Source organism: Nerophis ophidion, linkage group LG20, assembly GCF_033978795.1.
Source record: "Nerophis ophidion isolate RoL-2023_Sa linkage group LG20, RoL_Noph_v1.0, whole genome shotgun sequence".
Taxonomy (NCBI): domain Eukaryota; kingdom Metazoa; phylum Chordata; class Actinopteri; order Syngnathiformes; family Syngnathidae; genus Nerophis; species Nerophis ophidion.
The window spans coordinates 20282450-20305985 of NC_084630.1; the positions used below are offsets into that span (position 1 = coordinate 20282450).

The 23536-nt window shown below is 37.9% G+C and overlaps 1 protein-coding gene across 4 annotated transcripts in view; it reads left to right on the forward strand.

Annotated features, from left to right (window-relative positions):
- The window catches only part of rptor (regulatory associated protein of MTOR, complex 1), a 480971-nt gene that overhangs the window by 339350 nt on the left and 118085 nt on the right, over positions 1-23536 (forward strand). For all 4 annotated transcript variants that reach the window (XM_061880673.1, XM_061880675.1, XM_061880674.1 and 1 more), the window contains exons 22-25: positions 4930-5048; positions 14673-14776; positions 16609-16786; positions 19019-19129. In XM_061880673.1, coding sequence (XP_061736657.1) covers positions 4930-5048; positions 14673-14776; positions 16609-16786; positions 19019-19129 — 512 coding nt within the window. The remainder of the gene's footprint in view (positions 1-4929; positions 5049-14672; positions 14777-16608; positions 16787-19018; positions 19130-23536) is intronic.

A 23536-nucleotide genomic window follows, 5' to 3' on the forward strand; every position in this document is an offset into this window, starting at 1 on the left:
ACCCAACACTCGAGGTCATTTTCCCGCTGCCATCTCAACCCTTTCGATAACGACATCAAGAAAAACAGGCGTACGGTGATGATAATGGCATATGGCTGGAGAATACCACGTGGTTGTTATTACGACTACTACTGTAATGAACTTGGATGTGAGTTGCTGTACGGTCACATGGGAGTACATCATACATATCCAGTAGAGCTTTCCGATAATATCGGGCGGCCAATAATTGCTTTAAAATGTGATATCAGACATTAGTGGTATTGGTTTCAAAAAGTAAAATGTATGACTTTTTAAAATGCCGCTGTACGGAGTGGTACACGGACGTAGGGAGAAATTCAGAGTGCCAATAAACCTTAAAGACTCTGCCTTTGCGAGCCGGCCCAATCACATAATATCTACGGCTTTTCACAAAAAAAATGAATGCAACGCATACTTGGTCAACAGCCATACAGGTCACACTGAGGGTGGCCGTGTGCACAACTTTAACACTGGATGGATAGGATAGATAGGTCTTTATTGTCATTGCACAATGCACAAAACTTTGTTTTCAGCACACACCCGTTCAAGATGAGACAAACAAACAGGGTTACAGAAGAGGAATGCGGATTAAAGGTAAAAGGTAAAACGCTGAGGAAGGATGAGTAAGAAAAATACAATCTAGACTGGGCTCCGAAGGGGGACCAGCCTGGAGTGGGAAAAAAACCTCCATAGCAAAGCACATATTCATATTACAACAAACATCTCCAGATATGTAGCAACAGAAGGAAGGGAGTGCGGGGTCATGGTGATGGGCTGCAGTTCTCAGGCGCTGACCATCCATTCATCACCCCTATGGGATTTGCGTCGAGGTCGTTGGATTGGAGGGGGTGGGGTATGTGTGTGTGGCGTATACTTTTGTGGATGCATGTTCGTGTGTAAGCGATGTCGTGCAGTCGCTAGTCCAAAGTCAACAACAACAGGTATAAGTCCAAGAGAGACAAGGAGGGAGTTTGTTGTGTCTTCGCTGCACTGTCCTTCAGGTGAGTCTCCAAGCCAGGGAAACAATCCATGTTAGAATGTTTTGTATACGAGTGAAAATAAATAGGATAGATAGGTCTTTATTGTCAATGCACAATGCACACTACTTTGTTTTCAGCACAAACCCATTCAAGATGAGACAAACAAACTGTGCACTGGGTTACAGAACAGGAACATCGATTAAAGATGGGGAAAAAGTTAAAATGCTGAGGAAGGATGAGTAAAAAAAAAATACAATCTAGACTGGCCTCCTAAGGGGTCCCAGTCTGGAGTGGTAAACAAATCTTCCATAGCAAAGCACATATACTTATTACAACAAACATTTTATAGATATCTAGCAACAGAGGGAAGGGAGTGCGGGGTCATGGTGGTAGGCCGCAGCTCTCAGACTTTGACTATCCTTCCGTCATCCCTATGGGATTTGCGTCGAAGGCGTTGGATTGGAGGGGGTGGGGTATGTGTGTGTGTGGCGTATACTTTTGTGGATGCATGTTCGTGTGTAAGCGTGCAGCGTGTCTCTGTTCCGCGACCTTGATGTCGTGCAGTCGCTAGTCCAAAGTCAACAACAACAGGTGTAAGTCCATGAGAGACAAGACTGGAGTTTGTTGTGTCTTCGCCGCACTGTCCTTCAGGAGAGTCTCCAAGCCAGGGAAACAATCCATGTTAGAATGTTTTGTATACGAGTGAAAATAAACTAAATTGTCTATGACTGGTCCTCAAATTCATCCTGCAGAGTAGAGAGTCCGATGTGATCCAAATCACAAGTGTCCATAGTTCTTCTCGAATCATTTTTGGCAGCTTTGGGCTGCTTTGAAGACTGCCAGCAAAAACTTTTGAATTTGTCAACAAACCAGAGCAAGGCTTACTTCAATCAGCTGATGTCCTGTTGTCATAATTCCCAATAGGTAGATATCTTCACGTACTCGACAGAAAAAGGGTCGCCAGGCACGCGGCACTCCTTCTTCTCTCAAGAGTCCGTCGTGGGTCCAGCAACAATCGCTCTGTCACAACAAGCAGGTTCACCTAAACCCTAGATCTTGTCAGTTTTGTTGAGGCCAGTTAAATAGTTCCAATCTTGATTCGGAGAGCAGTGCAAAAAGAGGCAACAAAAAAGTTAAGACAAGACAAAGAAGCAAGAAGGAGAGGAAAGGGGAGCGTCCACAGTTACAAATATGCGCCGCACTGTGAACCCACACCAAACAAGAATGACAAACATATTTCGGGAGAAGTTCCACACCGCAACACAACATAAACACAACAAGACAAATACCCAAAAACCCTTGCAGCACTAACTCTTCCGGGACGCTACTGCTGTTTTGAGGCATGTTCAAAAAAATAATGCACTTTGTGACTTCAATAATAAATATGGCAGTGCCATGTTGGCATTTTTTTCCATAACTTGAGTTGATTTATTTTGAAAAAACCTTGTTACATTGTTTAATGCATCCAGCGGGGCATCACAACAAAATTAGGCATAATAATGTGTTCATTCCACAACTGTATATATCGGTATCGATTGATATCCGAATTGGTAAATAAGAGTTGGACAATATCGGGATATCGGCAGAAAAGCCATTATCAGACATCTCTAATCTCAATTATTGAAGTTTTCTAAAGTGAATATTCCTTATTGACGGGAATGCAGCATTAGTCGTTCCAGTTAGTTCTCTATCGATGGGAATGCAGCGTTCCCCGTCTCTACCGAGCGGTGACGGCACACCGCTTTCATCTCATCCACTTGTCTTTTTATCCGAACCGGAGACTTAAACAATGGATTGAGTACCGTATTTTTTGGAGTATAAGTCGCTCCTGCCGTAAAGGCATAATAAAGAAGGACAAAAACATATATAAGTCGCACTGGAGCATAAGTCGCATTTTTGGGGGAAATTTATTTGGAAAAATCTAACAACAATAGACATTTGAAAGGCAGTTTAAAATAAATAAAGAATAGTGAAGAACAGGCTGAATAAGTGTACGTTATATGAGGCATAAATAACCAACTGCTATGTTAACCTAACATATTATGGTAAGAGTCATTCAAATAACTACAAACCCTGTTTCCATATGAGTTGGGAAATTGTGTTAGATGTAAATATAAACAGAATACAATGATTTGCAAATAATTTTCAACCCATATTCAGTTGAATATGCTACAAAGACAACATATTTGATGTTCAAACTGATAAACATTTTTTTTGTGTGCAAATAATAAGTTTAGAATTTGATGCCAGCAACACATGACAAAGAAGTTGGGAAAGGTGGCAATAAATACTGATAAAGTTGAGGAATGCTCATCAAACACTTATTTGGAACATCCCACAGGTGTGCAGGCTAATTGGGAACAGGTGGGTGCCATGATTGGGTATAAAAGCAGCTTCCATGAAATGTTAAGTAATTCACAAACAAGGATGGGGGGAGGGTCACCAATTTGAAAGCAAATTGTCGAACAGTTTAAGAACAACATTTGTCAACGAGCTATTGCAAGGAATTTAGGGATTTTACCATTGTCCGTAAAATCATCAAAATGTTCACTGAATCTGGAGAAATCACTGCACGTAAGCCATGATATTATGGACCTTTGACCCCTCAGGCGGTACTGCATCAAAAACCGACATCGGTGTGTAAAGGATATCACCATATTGGCTCAGGAACACTTCATGAAACCACTGTCAGTAACTACAGTTGGTTGCTACATCTCTAAGTGCAAGTTAAAACTCAACAATGCAAAGCAAAACCCTTTTATCAACAACACCAAGGAACGCCACTGGCTTGGCTGGGCCCGAGCTCATCTAAGATGGACTGATGCAAAATGGAAAAGTGTTCTGTGGTCTGACAAGTCCACATTTCAAATTATATTTGGAAACTGTGGACGTGGTTTCCTCCGGAACAAAGAGGAAAATAACCATCCGGATTGTTATAGGCGCAAAGTGTAAAAGCCAGCATCTGTGATGGTATGGGGGTGTATTAGTGCCCAAGGCATGGGTAACTTACACATCTGTGAAGGCACCATTAATGCTGAATGGTCCATACAGGTTTTGGAACAACATATGTTGTCATCCAAGCAACGTTATCATGGACGCCCCTGCTTATTTCAGTAAGACAATGCCAAGCCACGTGTTACAACAGCTTGGTTTCGTAGTAAAAGAGTGCAGGTACTTTCCTGGCCCGCCTGCAGTCCATGACCTGTCTCCCATGGAAAATGTGTGGCGCATTATGAAGCGTAAAATACGACAGCGGAGACCCCGGACTGTTGAACAACTGAAGCTCTACATAAAACAAGAATGGGAAAAAATTCGACTTTCAAAGCTTCAACAATTAGTTTCCTCAGTTCCCAAACGTTTATTGATTGTTGTTAAAAGAAAAGGTGATGTAACACAGTGGTGAGCATGCCCTTTCCCAACTACTTTGGCACATGTTGCAGCCATGAAATTCTAAGTTAATTATTTGCAAAAAAAAAAAATAATAATTTAGAGCTTGAACATCAAATATGTTGTCTTTGTAGCATATTCAACTGAATATGGGTTGAAAATGATTTGCAAATCATTGTATTCTGTTTATATTTACACCTAACACAATTTCCCAACTCATATGGAAATGGGGTTTGTATATCATATAAAACATGGTATACCTTTACTAAACAATCTGTCAATCTCCTAATCGCTAAATCCCATGAAATCGTATAGGTCTAGTTTCTTACGTGAATGAGCTAAATAATATTATTTCTTATTTTACGGTAATGTGTTAATAATTTCACACACAAGTCGCTCCTGAGTATAAGTCGCACCCCCCAAACTATGAAAAAAAACTGTGACTTATAGTTCTAAAAATACGGTCGGTACCTGTGATTTATACATGCTTTGAAACGTTTGCATATGTGTAACTCATGGTTTTCGTGCATTTCTTTATTCCTAGGTGTGTCCTTCAACAGTGTTTACACTCAAATCTGGAGAGTGCTGCTACACCTTGCTGCGGACCCTTTTCCTGAAGTGTCTGACCTGGCCATGAAGGTTCTTAACTGCATTGCATACAAGGTAGGGCTGGGCGATATGGCCTTTTTTTTTATATCTGGATATTTTTAGGTCATGTCACGATACACCATATATATCTCCATATTTTGCCTTAGCCTTGAATGAACACTTGATGCATATAATCACAGCAGTATGATGATTCTATGTGTCTACATTAAAACATTCTTCTTCATACTGCATTAATATATGCTAATTTTAAACTTTCATGCAGAGAGGGAAATCACAACTACGTCAGTTTAGCAAAAGTGTATTTATTAAACAGTTATTAAGCAGTGGCACAAACATTCATGTCATTTCCAAAACAGAAAGTGCAAGATTGTCAGCGACATTTTACAACAAGCTGCTAGTGCACTTTTGTGCATGATGTCACTAAGATGACATATCAAAACAACACTAAATTAAAGTGCACTTTTTGTACAGAAGGCCACTACAATAGTTTAAAACAAATAAAGTGCACTTTTGTGCATGATGTCACACACGATATTTCAATTTGTGTCAAATAAAAATGAGCTGCATAATAGGAAATCAAATAGTGTATGTCAGGGGACGCAAATGTAATTCACCGGGGGGCCACCGGATGCAGAGTTTGGGTGAGGCTGGGCCGCGAGAAAACATTTCTTAAAAAAAACATTTTTTAAATGTCTTTATTTTTATTTTCAACACTAAATAAAATCAATATATCCATCCATCCATTTTCTACCCCTTATTCCCTTTGGGATCGTGGGGGGCGCTGGTGTCCATCTTAGCTAAAATCGGGTGGAAGGCGGGGTACACCCTGGACAAGTCGCCCCTTCATTGCAGGGCCAACACAGAAAGACAGACAACATTCACACACTAGGGACCATTTAGTGTTGCCAGTCAACCTATCCCCAGGTGCATGTCTTTGGAAGTGGGAGGAGCCTATCCCCAGGTGCATGTCTTTGGAATTGGGAGGAGCCTATCCCCAGGTGCATGTCTTTGGAGGTGGGAGGAAGCCGGAGTACCCGGAGGAAACCCATGCATTCACGGGGAGAACATGCAAACTCCACACAGAAAGATCCCGAGCCCGGGATTAAACCCTGACTACTCAGGACTTTCGTATTGTGAGGCAGACGCACTAACCCCTCTCCCACCGTGAAGCCCAAAATCAAAATATAAAGGAACAAAATAAGAATTAAGTAAATAAATCAGTCATAGGTAATAACAATAATAATTCAATTTCTCCAGTCAGCAACAATGTATACACATACTTACTGTGATGTTATGAGCTAGGGAAGCTAAGTACTACACTACCCAGCATGCATCAGTAGTGACGAGCATGCGCGGTAGCACCGGTGAGGGTTGTATGTCGCCGTGTCGACAGCTAGAATGTGGTTTTGAGCACGCTATGGAGTTTACAGTTGCGGTAGAACAATTAACCCCGAACGGGCTAAAATAACGACTAATGTGTTACATGTCTGATTCGCATAGCAACACTCTGTCAGTGTATCAGCTCTGGGGTCCAGTGCGCCACAGTTTTGTATTGATGCTCGGTCCTTCGGCGGAGTGCTTCGGAAGCTTCCGGGACCGCTTTCCTGCCCGGCGGGGAGAGAGAGAGGGTCTATAGTGGAAAAGCGACAAAATGTTCCTCTGCTTGCATCACGCAAGTCACGTTATTCGGCCCTCGAGAGCCACATACCACACCGTGATTGGTAGATTCTCTCTGCTCCGCACACAACGCTGTCAAACGACATTCATATAAAACTTGCGGGCCGCACTAACAAACTTTTAAATTAAGATGGGGGCCGTAGAAAAACGTCTCGGCCCGCGGGCCGCGTATCTGGAACCACTGGTGTATGTCCTTCACTATGTGGTAGGTTCCTGTGGCCGTTTATCTCCTTCTGTTGTTGACTATTTGTTCCATACGGTGTTGATCTGGAAATGGTTGCTTGGGCATTTTGTTGGGTGTTGCACCGGCCAAAATGTTGACATGCGGAGTTTCAAGCACTCTTCATTCTCTAACGCATGGGTGTCAAGCTCTGGCCCGCGGGCCAAATTTGGCCCGCCGTGTAATTTCACTTGGCCCTTGAGGCGATAATAAATTAACATTAGAGCTGGCCCGCCGGTATTATACAGTGGCGGTGCCGCTGTATCACCGCATTCAACGCTAATTCTCATACTTGCCAACCCTCCCAATTTTTCCAGAAGAATCCCCCACGAAAATCTCCCGGGGCAACCATTTTCCCGAATTTCCACCCGGACAACAATATTGGGGGCGTACCTTAAAGGTACTGCTTTTAGTATCCTCTACAACCTGTCGTCACATCCGCTTTTCAAACAGTGTACCGGCCCAGTCACGTAATATATGCAGCTTCTACACACACACAAGTGAAGTCGTGACCTGTATTAAACAACTTTACCACTGTTACACCACACTGTGAACCCACACCAAACAAGAATGACAAACACATTTCGGGAGAACATCCACACCGTAACACAACATAAACACAACAGAACAAATACCCAGAACCCTTTGCAGCACTAACACTTCCGGGACGCTACAATATACACCCCCGCTACCAACAAAACTGGATTTTGCATGTCACTATAAAGTTATATAAGCCTTGCTTGTTCAATATTCAATGCAAAACTTGTTTGGGTCCCTATTAAAAGGTTAAGTTGGTCAACTTTGGCCCGCGGCTTTGTTCAGTTTAAAATTTTGTCCCACTCTGTATTTGAGTTTGACACCCCTGCTCTAACGGGTGACTTTTCAAACGATGCTACAAATTAGCAGTGGTTCTACTTTTTGTAGCAACACTTTTGCCGCATAATTGTAAAGCATGAAGCCAAACCACTGCCAGACGATGGACCACGTGCTGTTTGTCTTGGCAATTAATTCTTCCTTTATTTGTTACCAGATTCGCACCTAATCTCTGTCCGTAGCCACAAAAAAATAAAAGCCTTATATGAGTATAATAATAGATAAAATAGAATATAGTAGAACGTGTTTTATTGATCTTTGGGGGAAATTCAGTACCACCGTTCGCTCACAATAGACAATGAACATTCAGGTATTTTTACATGTGAATAACATAAATACAGTCTATTATACAGCATTATTCACATGAGAATAACATAAATACAGTCTATTATACAGCATTATTCACATGTGAAGAACAAATAGTCTATTATATGGCATTATTCACATGTTAAAAGCATAAATACAGTCTATTATACAGCATTATTCACATGTAAATAACATAAATACAGTCTTAATTCAGTACCACAGTTCACTCACAATAGACAATAAACATTTAGGTATCTTTACATGTGAATATTATAAATACAGTCTATTATACAGCATTATTCACATGTGAAGAACAAATAGTCTATTACATGGCATTATTCACATGTGAAATGCATAAATACAGTCTATTATACGGCATTTTTCACATGTGAAGAACAAATAGTCTATTATACGGCATTATTCACATGAGAATAACATACATACAGTCTATTATACAGCATTATTGACATGTGAATAACATAAACACAGTCTATCATAAAGCATTATTCACATGTGAAGAACAAATAGTCTATTTTACAGCATTATTCACATGTGAAAAGCATGAATAAAGTCTATTATAAAGACTTATTCACAGGTGAATATAAATACAGTCTATTATACAGCATTATTCACATGTGAATAACATAAATATGGTCTATTATACAGCATTATTCACATGTGAATAATATAAAAGTAGTCTATTATACATCATTATTCACATGTGAATAATCTAGAGACTTCAATACAGCATTATTCACATGTGAATAATATAAATACAGTCTAATATACAGCATTATTCACATGTGAATATAAATACAGTCTATTATACAGCATCATTCACATGTGAATAACATAAATACCGTCTATTATACAGCATTATTCACATGTGAATAACATAAACCCAGTTTATTATACAGCATTATTCACATGTGAAGAACAAATAATCTATTATTCGGCATTATTCATTGAGAATAACATAAAAACAGTCTATTATACAGCAATATTCACATGTGAATAACATAAACACAGTTTATTATAAAGCATTATTCACATGTGAAGAACAAATAGTCTATTTTACAGCATTATTCACATGTGAAAAGCATAAACACAGTCTATTATATGGCATTGTTCACATGTGAATAATATAAATACAGTCTATTATACAGCATTATTCATATGTGAATAACATAAATGCAGTCAATTATACAGCATTACTCACATGTGAATAACATAAATACAGTCAATTATACAGCATTATTCACATTTGAATAATATGAATACAGTCTATTATACAGCATTATTCACATGTGAATAATATAAATACAGTCTTTTATACAGCATTATTTACATGTGAATAACATAAATACAGTCTATTATACAACATTATTCGCATGTGAATAAAATAAATACAGTCTATTGTACAGCATCATTCGCATTAGAATAATATAAATACAGTCTATTATACAGCATTATTCACATGTGAATAACATGAATACAGTCTATTATACAGCATTATTTACATGTGAATAGTATGAATACAGTCTGTTATACAGCATTATTCACATTTGAATAATATAATTACAGTCTATTATACAGCATTATTCACATGTGAAAAGCAGTCTATTACACAGCTTTGTTCACATGTGAATAACATAAATACAGTCAATTATACAGCTTTATTCACATGTGAATAATATGAATACAGTCTCTTATACAACATTATTCAGATGTGAATAATATAAATACAGTCTATTATACAACATTATTTATATGTGAATAACATAAATATAGTCTATTATTAAGCATTATTTACATGTGAATAATGTAAAGTCTTATACAGTCTATTATACAGCTTTGTTCAAATGTGAATAATATAAATACAGTCTAATTGTAAAGCATTATTCATATGTGAATTACATAAATAAAGTCAATTATACAGCATTACTCACATGTGAATAACGTAAATACAGTCAATTATACATTATTATTCACATGTGAATAATATGAATGCAGTCTATTATACAGCATTATTTACATGTGAATAACATAAATATAGTCTATTATTAAGCATTATTTACATGTGAATAATATAAAGTCTTAAACACCATTATTTACATGTGAATAACATAAATACAGTCTATTATACAGCATTATTCACATGTGAATAAAATAAATACAGTCTATTGTACAGCATCATTCGCATTAGAATAATATAAATACAGTCTATTATACATCATTATTCACATGTGAATAATATAAGTACAATCTATTATACAGCATTATTCACATGTGAAAAGCATAGATACAGTCTATTATACGGCTTTGTTCAAATGTGAATAATATAAATACAGTCTAGTATACAGCATTATTCATATGTGAATAACATAAATACAGTCAATTATACAGCATTACTCACATGTGAATAACGTAAATACAGTCAATTATACAGCATTATTCACATGTGAATAACATAAATACAGTCTGTTATACAGCATTATTCACACGTGAATAACATAAATACAGTCTATTATACAGCATTATTCACATATGAATAACATAAATACAGTCTATCGTACAGCATTGTTCGCATTAGAATAATATAAATACAGTCTTTTATACAGCATTATTTACATGTGAATAACATAAATACAGTCTATTATACAGCATTATTCACATGTGAATAATATAAATACAGTCTTTTATACAGCATTATTCACATATGAATAACATAAATAGTCTATTATACAGCATTATTCACATGTGAATAACATAAATACGGTCTATCGTACAGCATTATTTACATGTGAATTATATGAATACAGTCTATTATACAGCATTATTCACATGTGAATAACATAAATACAGTCTATCGTACAGCATTGTCTGCATTAGAATAATATAAATACAGTCTTTTATACACCATTATTTACATGTGAATAACATAAATACAGTCAATTATACAGCATTATTCACATGTGAATAATATAGATACAGTCAATTATACAGCATTATTCACATGTGAATAACATAAATACAGTTTTATACATCATTACTTACATGTGAATAATATAAATAAAGTCTTTTATACAGCAATATTTACATGTGAATAACATAAATACAGTCAATTATACATCATTATTTACATGTGAATTATATATGAATACATTCTATTATACAGCATTATTCAGATGTGAATAATATAGATACAGTCTATTATACAGCATTATTCGCATGTGAATAATATAAATACAGTCTATTATACAGCATTATTCACATGTGCATAATATAAATAACCTATTATACAGCATTATTTACGTGTGAATGACATACATACAGTCTATTATACAGCATTATTCACGTGTGAATAATATAAATAGTTTTTTATACAGCATTATTCACATATGAATAACATAAATACAGTCTATTATACACCATTATTTACATGTAAATAACATAAATACAGTCAATTATACAGCATTATTCACATGTGAATAATATAGATACAGTCAATTATACAGCATTATTCACATGTGAATAATATAAATACAGTCTATTATACAGCATTATTTACATGTGAATAACATAAATACAGTTTTATAGATCATTACTTACATGTGAATAATATAAATAAAGTATTTTATACAGCAATATTTACATGTGAATAACATAAATACAGTCAATTATACAGCATTATTTACATGTGAATTATATATGAATACATTCTATTATACAGCATTATTCAGATGTGAATAATATAGATACAGTCTATTATACAGCATTATTCGCATGTGAATAATATAAATACAGTCTATTATACAGCATTATTCACATGTGCATAATATAAATAACCTATTATACAGCATTATTTACGTGTGAATAACATAAATACAGTCTATTATACAGCATTATTCACATGTGAATAACATAAATACAGTCTATCGTACAGCATTGTTTGCATTAGAATAATATAAATACAGTCTTTTATACAGCATTATTCACATGTAAATAATATGAATACAGTCTATCATACAGGATTATTCACATGTGAATAATATAGATACAGTCAATTATACAGCATTATTCACATGTGAATAACATAAATACAGTCAATTATACAGCATTATTTACATGTGAATAATATGAATACAGTCTATTATACAGCATTATTCACATGTGAATAATATAAATGCAGTCTATTATACATCATTATTCACATGTGAATAATATAAATACAGTCTATTATACAGCATTATTTACATGTGAATTACATAAATACAGTATTATACAGCACTACTTACATGTGAATAATATGAATAAAGTCTTTTATACAGCAATATTTACATGTGAATAACATAAATACAGGTTATCATACAGCATTATTCACATGTGAATAAAATAAATATTGTCTATTGTACAGCATCATTTGCATTAGAATAATATAAATACAATCTATTATAAAACATTATTCACATGTGAATAATATAAATACAGTATTATACAGCATTATTCACATGTGAAAAGCATAAATACAGTCTATTTTACGGCTTTGTTCAAATGTGAATAATATAAATACAGTCTATTATACAGCATTATTCATATGTGAATAACATAAATACAGTATTATACAGCATTATTCACATGTGAATAATATAGATACAGTCTATTATACAGCATTATTCACATGTGAATAATATGAATACAGTCTATACAGCATTATTCACATGTGAAAAGCATAAATACAGTCTATTATACGGCATTGTTCACATGTGAATAATATAAATACAGTCTATTATACAGCATTATTCATATGTGAATAACATAAATACAGTCTATTATACAGCATTATTCACATGTGAATAATATAGATACAGTCTATTATACAGCATTATTCACATGTGAATAATATGAATACAGTCTATTATACAGCATTATTCACACGTGAATAATATAGATACAGTCTATTATACAGCATTATTCACATGTGAATAATATAAATACTGTCTATTATACGGCATTATTTACATGTGAATAACATAAATACAGTCTATTATACAGCATTATTCACATGTGAATAACATAAATACAGTCTATTATACAGCATTATTCACATGTGAATAACATAAATACAGTCTATTATACAGCATTATTCACATATGAATAATATAAATACAGTCTATTATACAGCATTATTTACATGTGAATAACATAAATACAGTCTATTATACAGCATTATTCACATGTGAATAATATAAATACAGTCTTTTATACAGCATTATTCACATGTGAATAATATAAATACAGTCTATCGTACAGCATTATTTGCATTAGAATGATATAAATCCAGTCTATTATACAACACTATTCACATGTGAACAATATGAATACAGTCTATTATACAGCATTATTCACATGTGAATAATATAAATACTGTCTATTATAGAGCTTTATTTACATGTGAATAATATAAATACAGTCTTTTATACAGCATTATTCACATGTGAATAATATAAATACAGTCTATTATACAGCATTATTCACATGTGAATAATATAACTACAGTCTATTATACAACACTATTCACATGTGAATAATATGAATACAGTCTATTATACAGCATTATTCACTTGTGAATAATATAGATACAGTCTATTATACAGCATTATTCACATGTGAATAATATGAATACAGTCTATTATACAGCATTATTCACATGTGAATAATATAGATACAGTCTATTATACAGCATTATTCACATGTGAATAATATAGATACAGTCTGTTATACAGCATTATTCACATGTGAATAATATAAATACTGTCTATTATACAGCATTATTTACATGTGAATAACATAAATACAGTCTATTATACAGCATTATTCACATGTGAATAACATAAATACAGTCTATTATACAGCATTATTCACATGTGAATAACATAAATACAGTCTATTATACAGCATTATTCACATGTGAATAATATAAATACAGTCTTTTATACAGCATATATATACATATATAAATATGTATATATATATATATATATATAGATATATATATATATATATATATATATATATATATATATATAGATATATATATATATATCTATATATATATATATATATATCTATATATATATATATATAGATATATATATATATATATATATTAGGCGTGTAACCGTACACAAAAATTCCGTTTCGGTACGTACCTCGGTTTAGAGGTCACGGTTCGGTTAATTTTCGGTACAGTAAGAAAACAACAAAATACAATTTTTTGGGGTTATTTATTTACCAATTTTATAAACAATGGATTTATCCTTTTTAACATTGGGAACACTATAATAATTCTGCCCACGTTAATCAACTTGTTGCTCAGATTTAATAAAATGACAAAACTTTTTTCAGCCTAATGTGGCCCCAAAGTCAAAAAGTTTGGACCCCCCTGCCATAGACCCATAAACTAATGAAAAAATGGGAATAAAATATGTCCAGTAGTTTCAGCACAAAAGTTTCCAAAGTATGATTTGGATTAATCCTTAAACTTCTCAGTTTTCTGCTTTAACCCAACTCTAATTCATGTAAACTGTCTGTCTCAACAGGCAATGATGAACACTCGGCCTCAGAGGATTCTGGATTCTGGTTCCCTCACCCAGTCTGCACCAGCCAGCCCCACCAGCAAAGGCACTCACATCCATCATGCAGGGTGAGGAACACCACAGCGGAGGAAAAGAGCAGGCTGATGGTGGCGAGCACACAACACACTTCTTTAAATTCTCCAAGCTCCAAACAGGAAAATGTGGTCATATTCTGTCAGAGTGACCTCTATTTTAGCTTCAGGTTTTCAGTGCTAATATTGCTATAAAATGAAATGCTTCTGTATTGTTTTTACGCTGGAGCTTGTTTAAGTCGGTCTTCATTTGGGCTGTCAAATGAAATGCATTCACTTATGCAATACTCATAAAATATGATTTGCATTAATCATATCAAAACACAGATTAATCAAGCAATTTATTCAGTCGTCAAATGCTCCTTTACCTTAACCTCTTAAGCCCCAAGCTGCTTGTTTACACCTTTTTTTATTCCTCTTTGCTAGTTGGGCTTATTGGATCCTAATTAGAATACAAACTGAAAATAATCTTTTGATATGATGTACTTAGTCCATAAGTACACAAACGTGTACTTCATGTTTAGTGACACGCTAATTCTTATTTTTACACTTTTTTTTTTTTTTCCAAATTCCATTGTATGTTACACTCTTCTGACACCACCAGATGGCAGTATAAGTGTCCACATAAGCGGCCATAAGACCCCGATTCAGTAGTGTACACAATTTTGGAAATATTTTTTTCCAATAACATCCTGACAAAATTGCTTCATCTCAAAATATCGGGGTGTTTTTTTTAAAGTGTATTCAAATCATGCAAGCAATTTACTGCAATTAACCAAACAGCAGAAATATGATTCACCTGATTTAAAAAATGTATTGTTTGACAATAGTTATTATCAGGTTTAAACATCGATGACATATATTAAAACAGACAAGAAGCCTGGGAATAAACAGAGACAGAATTCAATTTTGCTCAATTTGAGGAGTGACGCGTGGACTGTACTCTATGTACAGTCTTCCACCGCGCTCTAACGAAATAAGCTTCATGTCTACTCTTTTTATTTGGATATTCCCTGTTTGTGGGGCGGTATAGCTCGGTTGGTAGAGTGGCTGTGACAGCAACTTGAGGGTTGCAGGTTCGATTCCCGCTTCCGCCATCCTAGTCACTGCCGTTGTGTCCTTGGGCAAGACACTTTACCCACCTGCTCCCAGTGCCACCCACACTGGTTTAAATATAACTTAGATATTGGGTTTCACTATGTAAAGCGCTTTGAGTCACTAGAGAAAAGCGCTATATAAATATAAAACACTTCACTTCACTTACAAAACAGCTGTTTCTAAAGGAATGGGGGGTATGTAAAGAGCCACAAAAGAAAAAAAAATGCCTCGGGCTTGGGCTGGTCCTGGATCAAGCTTGGATCACAATAGAATAAACACTCCCGTGTCCTTCCATCGTACACAATGGCAATTTTACAAACCTTTGGCTTGTTACAACAAAGACAGCCTCTGTCTGCTTGCCGGAAGTTTCCGAAAACGCAAACTTTTGTGATAACATACATAAAATTACTTAGTTTTTTTTTGGATTGTTGGACGGAATATTTGCCTATGTGTGAAAGCTTTCATTACTGCCAATAAATACAAGAAAATGACTGCAACATCTCTCAAGGATAAGAGTACAAATGACTTCAAATCAAGAATTAATTTTTAACAGCTCTTTGCCAGGATTTGTCCCCTCCAAGGTTTCTCATTGTATCCCTTAAAGTTTAGTTTTTTCTTGCTGGGATTTTGGATGTGAGCCGAGGAGGTCGTCGTGGCTTGTGCAGCCCTTTGAGACACTTGTGATTAAGGGCTATATAAATAAATGGATTGATTGTCTGAGGTCTGCACTGTGCTAAGTTTAATTTTGTTCTTTTCATGTCTCCCAATAGTGGATCTCCTCCCATGCCCAGCACCAGCAGCTCAAGTCTGACCAACGAAGTGCCCAAACCTCCCACAAGAGACCAACCGGCCACCCGCCCCCCTTACACGCCCACAATTGGAGGACAGGCACCCCACTCCCACCAATTCCCCCGCACTCGCAAGATGTTTGACAAGGGACCAGAACAGGTAACCAAAGCCTGGAAATGTTTTTTACAAACCCCGTTTCCATATGAGTTGGGAAATTGTGTTAGATGTAAATATAAACGGAATACAATGATTTGCAAATCCTTTTCAACCCATATTCAGTTGAATGCACTACAAAGACAAGATATTTGATGTTCGAACTCATAAACGTAATTTTTTGGAAAATTATAATGAACTTTGAATTTCATGGCTGCAACATGTGCCAAAGTAGTTGGGAAAGGGCATGTTCACCACTGTGTTACATCACCTTTTCTTTTAACAACACTCAATAAACGTTTGGGAACCGAGGAAACTAATTGTTGAAGCTTTGAAAGTGGAATTATTTCCCATTCTTGTTTTATGTAGAGCTTCAGTCGTTCAACAGTCCGGGGTCTCCGCTGTCGTATTTTACGCTTCATAATGCGCCACACATTTTCGATAGGAGACAGGTCTGGACTGCAGGCGGGCCGGGAAAGTAACATCACTCTTTTTTTACGAAGCCACGCTGTCGTAACACGTGCTGAATGTGGCTTGGCATTGTCTTGCTGAAATAAGCAGGGGCGTCCATGTAAAAAACGGCGCTTGTATGGCAGCATGTTTTTCCAAAACCTGTGTGTACCATCCATCCCATCTTCTTCCGCTTATCCGAGGTCGGGTCGTGGGGGCAACAGCCTAAGGAGGGAAACCCAGACTTCCCTTTCCCCAGCCACTTCGTCTAGCTCTTCCCGGGGGATCCCGAGGCGTTCCCAGGCCAGCCGGGAGACATGGTCTTCCCAACGTGTCCTGGGTCTTCCCCGTGGCCTTCTACCGGTTGGACGTGCCCTAAACACATCCCTAGGGAGGCGTTCGGGTGGCATCCTGACCAGATGCCCGAACCACCTCATCTGGCTCCTCTCGATGTGGAGGAGCAGCGGCTTTACTTTGAGTTCCTCCCGGATGGCAGAGCTTCTCACCCTATCTCTAAGGGAGAGCCCCGCCACACGGCGGAGGAAACTCATTTCGGCCGCTTGTACCCGTGATCTTATCCTTTCGGTCATGACCCCAAAGCTCATGACCATAGGTGAGGATGTGAACGTAGATCGACCGGTAAATTGAGAGCTTTGCCTTCCGGCTCAGCTCCTTCTTCACCACAACCTGTGTGTACCTTTCAGCATTAATGGTGCCTTCACAGATGTGTAAGTTACCCATGCCTCGGGCACTAATGCACCCCCATACCATCACAGATGCTGGCTTTTGAACTTTGCGTCGATAACAGTCTGGATGGTATGCTTCCCCTTTCGTCCGGATGACACGATGTCGAGTATTTCCCCAAAAATTTGAAATATGGACTAGTCAGACCACAGCACACTTTTCCACTTTGCATCAGTCCATCTTAGATGATCTCGGGCCCAGAGACGCCGGCAGCGTTTCTGGATGTTGTTGATAAATGGCTTTCGCTTTGCATAGTAGAGCTTCAACTTGCACTTACAGATGTAGCGACCAACTGTATTTAGTCAGAGTGGTTTTCTGAAGTGTTCCTAAGCCCATGTGGTGATATCCTTTAGAGATTGATGTCAGTTTTTGATACGGTGCCATCTGAGGGATCGAATATCATGGTCATTCAATGTTGGTTTCCGGCCATGCCGCTTACGTGGAGTGATTCCTCCAGATTCTCTGAACCTTTTGATGATATTATGGAGCGTAGATGTTGAAATCCCTAAATTTCTTGCAATTGCACTTTGAGAAACGTTGTTCTTAAACTGTTTGACTATTTGCTCACGCAGTTGTGGACAAAGGGGTGTACCTCGCCCCATCCTTTCTTGTGAAAGACTGAGCATTTTTTGGGAAGCTGTTTTTATACCCAATCATGGCACCCACCTGTTCCCAATTAGCCTGCACACCTGTGGGATGTTACAAATAAGTGTTTGATGAGCATTCCACAACCTTATCAGTATTTATTGCCACTTTTCCCAACTTCTTTGTCATGTGTTGCTGGCAGCAAATTCTAAAGTTAATGATTATTTGCAAAAAAAAAAAATGTTTATCAGTTTGAACATCAAATATGTCGTCTTTGTAGCATATTCAACTGATTATGGGTTGAAAAGGATTTGCAAATCATTCTATTCTGTTTATATTTACATTTAACACAATTTCCCAACTCATATGGAAACGGGGTTTGTAGTTGCTGTACATCAAGGAGTGTGACATTTTTTTTTAGCAACAAAAACAAAATGTTGTTCATCTTTGCTGAATCAGGCTGCTGAGGACGGAGACGAGCCTTGTGGGCACAGAAACTACATCAGCGCCACCCTCCAGACAGGTCTTTGTGACTGGAGTGCCAAGTACTTTGCCCAGCCAGTCACCAAGGTACTAACCACTTTTGTCATTCTTGTCTGTCTCTTTAGATGTCTTCTATACAGAGGTTCCTATTAGCGATGTTCGATAATGGCTTGTTTAACGATATTCCGATATTCTCCAACTCTTAACTACCGATTCCAATATCAACCGATACCGATATATACAGTGGTGGAATGAACACATTATTATGCCTAATTTTGTTGCGATGCCCCGCTGGATGCATTAAACAATGTAACAAAGTTTTCCAAAAGAAATCAACTCAAGTTATGGAAAAAAAAATGCCAACATGGCACTGCCATATTTATTATTGAAGTCACAAAGTGCATTATTTTTTTGAACATGCCTCAAAACAGCAGCTTGGAATTCGGTGCATGCTCTCCCTGATAGAGCATCAGGAGGTTGAGGTGGGCGGTGTATATTGTAGGATCCCGGAAGAGTTAGGGCTGCAATGGATTCCGGGTATTTGCTCTGTTGTGTTACGGTGCGGATATACTCCCGAAATGTGTTTGTCATTCTTGTCTGGTGTGGGTTCACAGTGTGGCGCATATTTGTAACAGTGTTAAAGTTGTTTATACGGCCACCCTCAATATGACCTGTATGGCTGTTGACCAAGTATGCCTTGCATTCACTTGAGTGTGTGTGAAAAGCCGTAGAATTTATGTGATTGGGCCGGCACGCAAAGGCAGTGCCTTTAAGGTTTATGGGCCCTCTGTACTTCTCCCTACGTCCATGTACTACTTCGTACAGCGATGTTTTAAAAAGTCATACATTTTACTTTTTGAAGCCGATACCGATAATTTACGATATCACATTTTGACGCATTTGTCGGCCGATAATATCGACAGTCCGATATTATCGGACATCTTCAGTATCGATCCAATACCAAGTAGTTACAGGAAATAATTGGGGCGGTATAGCTCGGTTGGTAGAGCAGCCGTGCCAGCAACTTGAGTGCACCAGGTTCGATCCCCGCTTCCACCATCCTAGTCACTGCCGTTGTGTCCTTGGGCAAGCCACTTTACCCACCTGCTCCCAGTTCCCACCAACACTGGTTTAAATGTAACTTAGATAATGGGTTTCACTATGTAAAATCGCTTTGAGTCCCTAGAGAAAAGCGCCATGTAAATATAATTCCCTTCACTTCATATGATTTTTTTTTTTTTATAAAAAATATTTTGTGATGATAAAAAATATCGCCGTGATCATAGTAGTATCGACTAGATGCACTTTTTTTACTTGGTATCATTACAGTGGATATCAGGCTTATATCTACCCATGGCATTTGTTTGTTTACATTGTGACGCCGGTGAGCTACGGCGTGTAGTGAAGCATGTTTAGCTATTCCTCGTCCTGCAGTGAGAATAGTACTTGTAAGAAACGTATTTTATTTGTCGCCACGGAGGCGAGGATTAGTCATTTAGAAGTAGCTAAAACACTGCAGACTGCGGCTTGACGTTAGCCGCTAGCTAGCTAACCATGTCGTACAGCACCTGAGGGTGTTTCAGTTTTATAACCTCACCTTTATCTTTACTTTTTAGATCAAAATGCGTCCGTTCTCCCTTTTCTGTCTACACACTGCTTCTGCCTGTAAGTACTTGGTGACCGTGCGCTGCCGACCATGCTCCTCTGCTCGTAAAACCAACAGTCATGACGTGACGACGACACGTCGTCATGCCCGTAAAATAAATAAATAAATGGCGAACCGGTTCTTTTCAGAGTATAGTACCGTTTTTGATTAATTAAGACCGCAATACTATACTAGTACCGGCATACCGTACAACCCTACTAGACGCACAACATTTATTCCTGACGCTCTCAGGCCAGGAATTATCTAAATGACACATTTCCCTATCAAACACGGAAGTATCGTATGAGAGACATTATTGTCCTCCAGTATCTGACAGAATGACTTCCTTCATAAGACAGGGAATGTATGTTTGGATCCCAATATTCTGTTCTCTTTGCTGGTTCCACTCGGGTCTTTGCACAGCGTTTGATGAACTCAAGATCCCACAGGTGATTTTTCACTGTCATGGATTCTCTGACATCTTAAACCACGTCTGTGCAAACATATCTATTCTTTTCTATGTACAAGAAAAAGTATTTTCATCTATAACAGAAGCAACTTCCTTTGGCTGTGCTAAACAACTTTTTCCTGGTCTCTAACTAAGCCCCTCTTGAGTAATTTAGTTTGGGACTCCTCTTCCCCCCACCAAGTTAAACATTTTTCCTACATTTTTTTAGAGGCGACCCGATCGGTTCTGTCTGTTCTTGGACGGGTTTGTACTGAAAAAGGTACATTTTTAGCGCAATCACTGTGGTGACATTAAAGTTTCATCCAATCCAAACCGCAATGTGGAAGTACGTGATTGAGGGGTCGACAGTGGGGACAGCGTGGCGGGTTGCTGGTTCAATCCCCACCTTCTACCATCCTAGTCACGTCCGTTGTGTCCTTGAGCAAGACACTTCACCCTTGCTCCTGATGGGTCCTGGTTAGCGGTTTGCATGGCAGCTCCCGCCATCAGTGTGTGAATGGGTGAATCTGGAAATACTGTCAAAAAAAAGGTAGAAAAGCACTATACAGGTATAACCCATTTACCGTAGTTCTAATCCGGGCACCCATCTTAATGTCAGCATGCTGAAATTGTATATCGAAAGGTTCAAATTAATCCTCAGACTATAACTGCAGCTTTCAGGAGAAATATTATGGGCCTGATTGCTCTTCTGATGTCCTTAAATAGTTTGTACACCAAGACACTTATTCTTTGAAGTTCTAGCTTTGGGGCTAGCCAGTTTGGACAAAGCCCAGTTTTTTTGTTTGGCCTGTCAATCTATTTCCTGACCTTATTCCTCTTCTCAGTAACCCATGGCCTCTACTCCTACCTGTGGGGGCTCCTGCCCAATGTGTTTAATGTGTTTACACTTCCTCCTAAAATCCAACTGCTGCTATCATTTAAGTCAGCGGTAGGGAACCTATGACTCGCGAGCCAGATGTGGCTCTTTTGATGACTGCATCCAGCTCTCAAGTAAATCTGAACTGACATTGCTTGAATAATTCCACTTGTAATTACCGTGTTAAAAATAATGTTCAAAATATGAAAACATTCTCGTGCATTTTTAATCCATCCATCTGTTTTCTACCACACCTGTTCAAAAAGTTGCGTAAATGGTGAGAAGTTATTTATTTATTATTGGTTAGTGTGGGGCTTGCCCTCCTGGGGGTTTTTAAGACCACCAAGAGAGCCTGTTTCAGGGTTACAATATTGTTTTATTTTTCAATAAGTCTCTCAGTTGCTTTCCAGCAGTTGTCTTTTTCTCTTTCATTCTCGCTCGCACTCCAGGCAACCCCGTCTCTCCTTCTGGCTGCTGCTTATAACATAGCGACAGGTGATTGGATAACAAGGCCCAGGTGGGCCATAAACGCACCTGTCGCTGATTTCGCTGCAGGCCCGCAGGCCACGCCTCCTCCACAGCTAAATTCAGAATAACAATGTTCTTTAAGAATAAGAGACCTTTATACTCTAGAAATGTTGGTCTTACTTAAAAATGCACGCGTTTAGTTGTGTTCAGTCAGTGTTAAAAAAAATATGATATGGCTCTCACGGAAATACATTTTAAAATCAATCAATCAATCAATCAATGTTTATTTATATAGCCCCAAATCACAAATGTCTCAAAGGACTGCACAAATCATTACGACTACAACATCCTCGGAAGAACCCACAAAAGGGCAAGGAAAACTCACACCCAGTGGGCAGGGAGAATTCACATCCAGTGGGACGCCAGTGACAATGCTGACTATGAGAAACCTTGGAGAGGACCTCAGAAGTGGGCAACTCCCCCCACCCCCCTCTAGGGGACCGAAAGCAATGGATGTCGAGCGGGTCTAACATGATACTGTGAAAGTTCAATCCATAGTGGATCAAACACAGCCGCGAGAGTTCAGTTCAAGCGGATCCAGGACAGCAGCGAGAGTCCCGTCCACAGGAAACCATCTCAAGCGGAGGCGGATCAGCAGCGTAGAGACGTCCTCAACCGATACACAGGCGAGCGGTCCATCCTGGGTCCCGACGAGCGGTCCATCCTGGGTCTCGACTCTGGACAGCCAGTACTTCATCCATGGTCATCGGACCGGCCCCCCTCCACAAGGGAGGGGGGGACATAGGAGAAAAAAGAAAAGAAGCGGCAGATCAACTGGTGTAAAAAGGAGGTCTATTTAAAGGCTAGAGTATACAGATGAGTTTTAAGGTGAGACTTAAAATTATTAAAATATATGGCTTCTTGGCTCTCTCAGCCAAAAAGGTTCCCGACCCCTGATTTAAGTACTCCAATGTCCTGGGGGGAAGGGGGAGCCATCGCTCTCTGGATGAGCTGTGATGGACATCCCAAATACATGCTAGTTCACAATCATGAAAG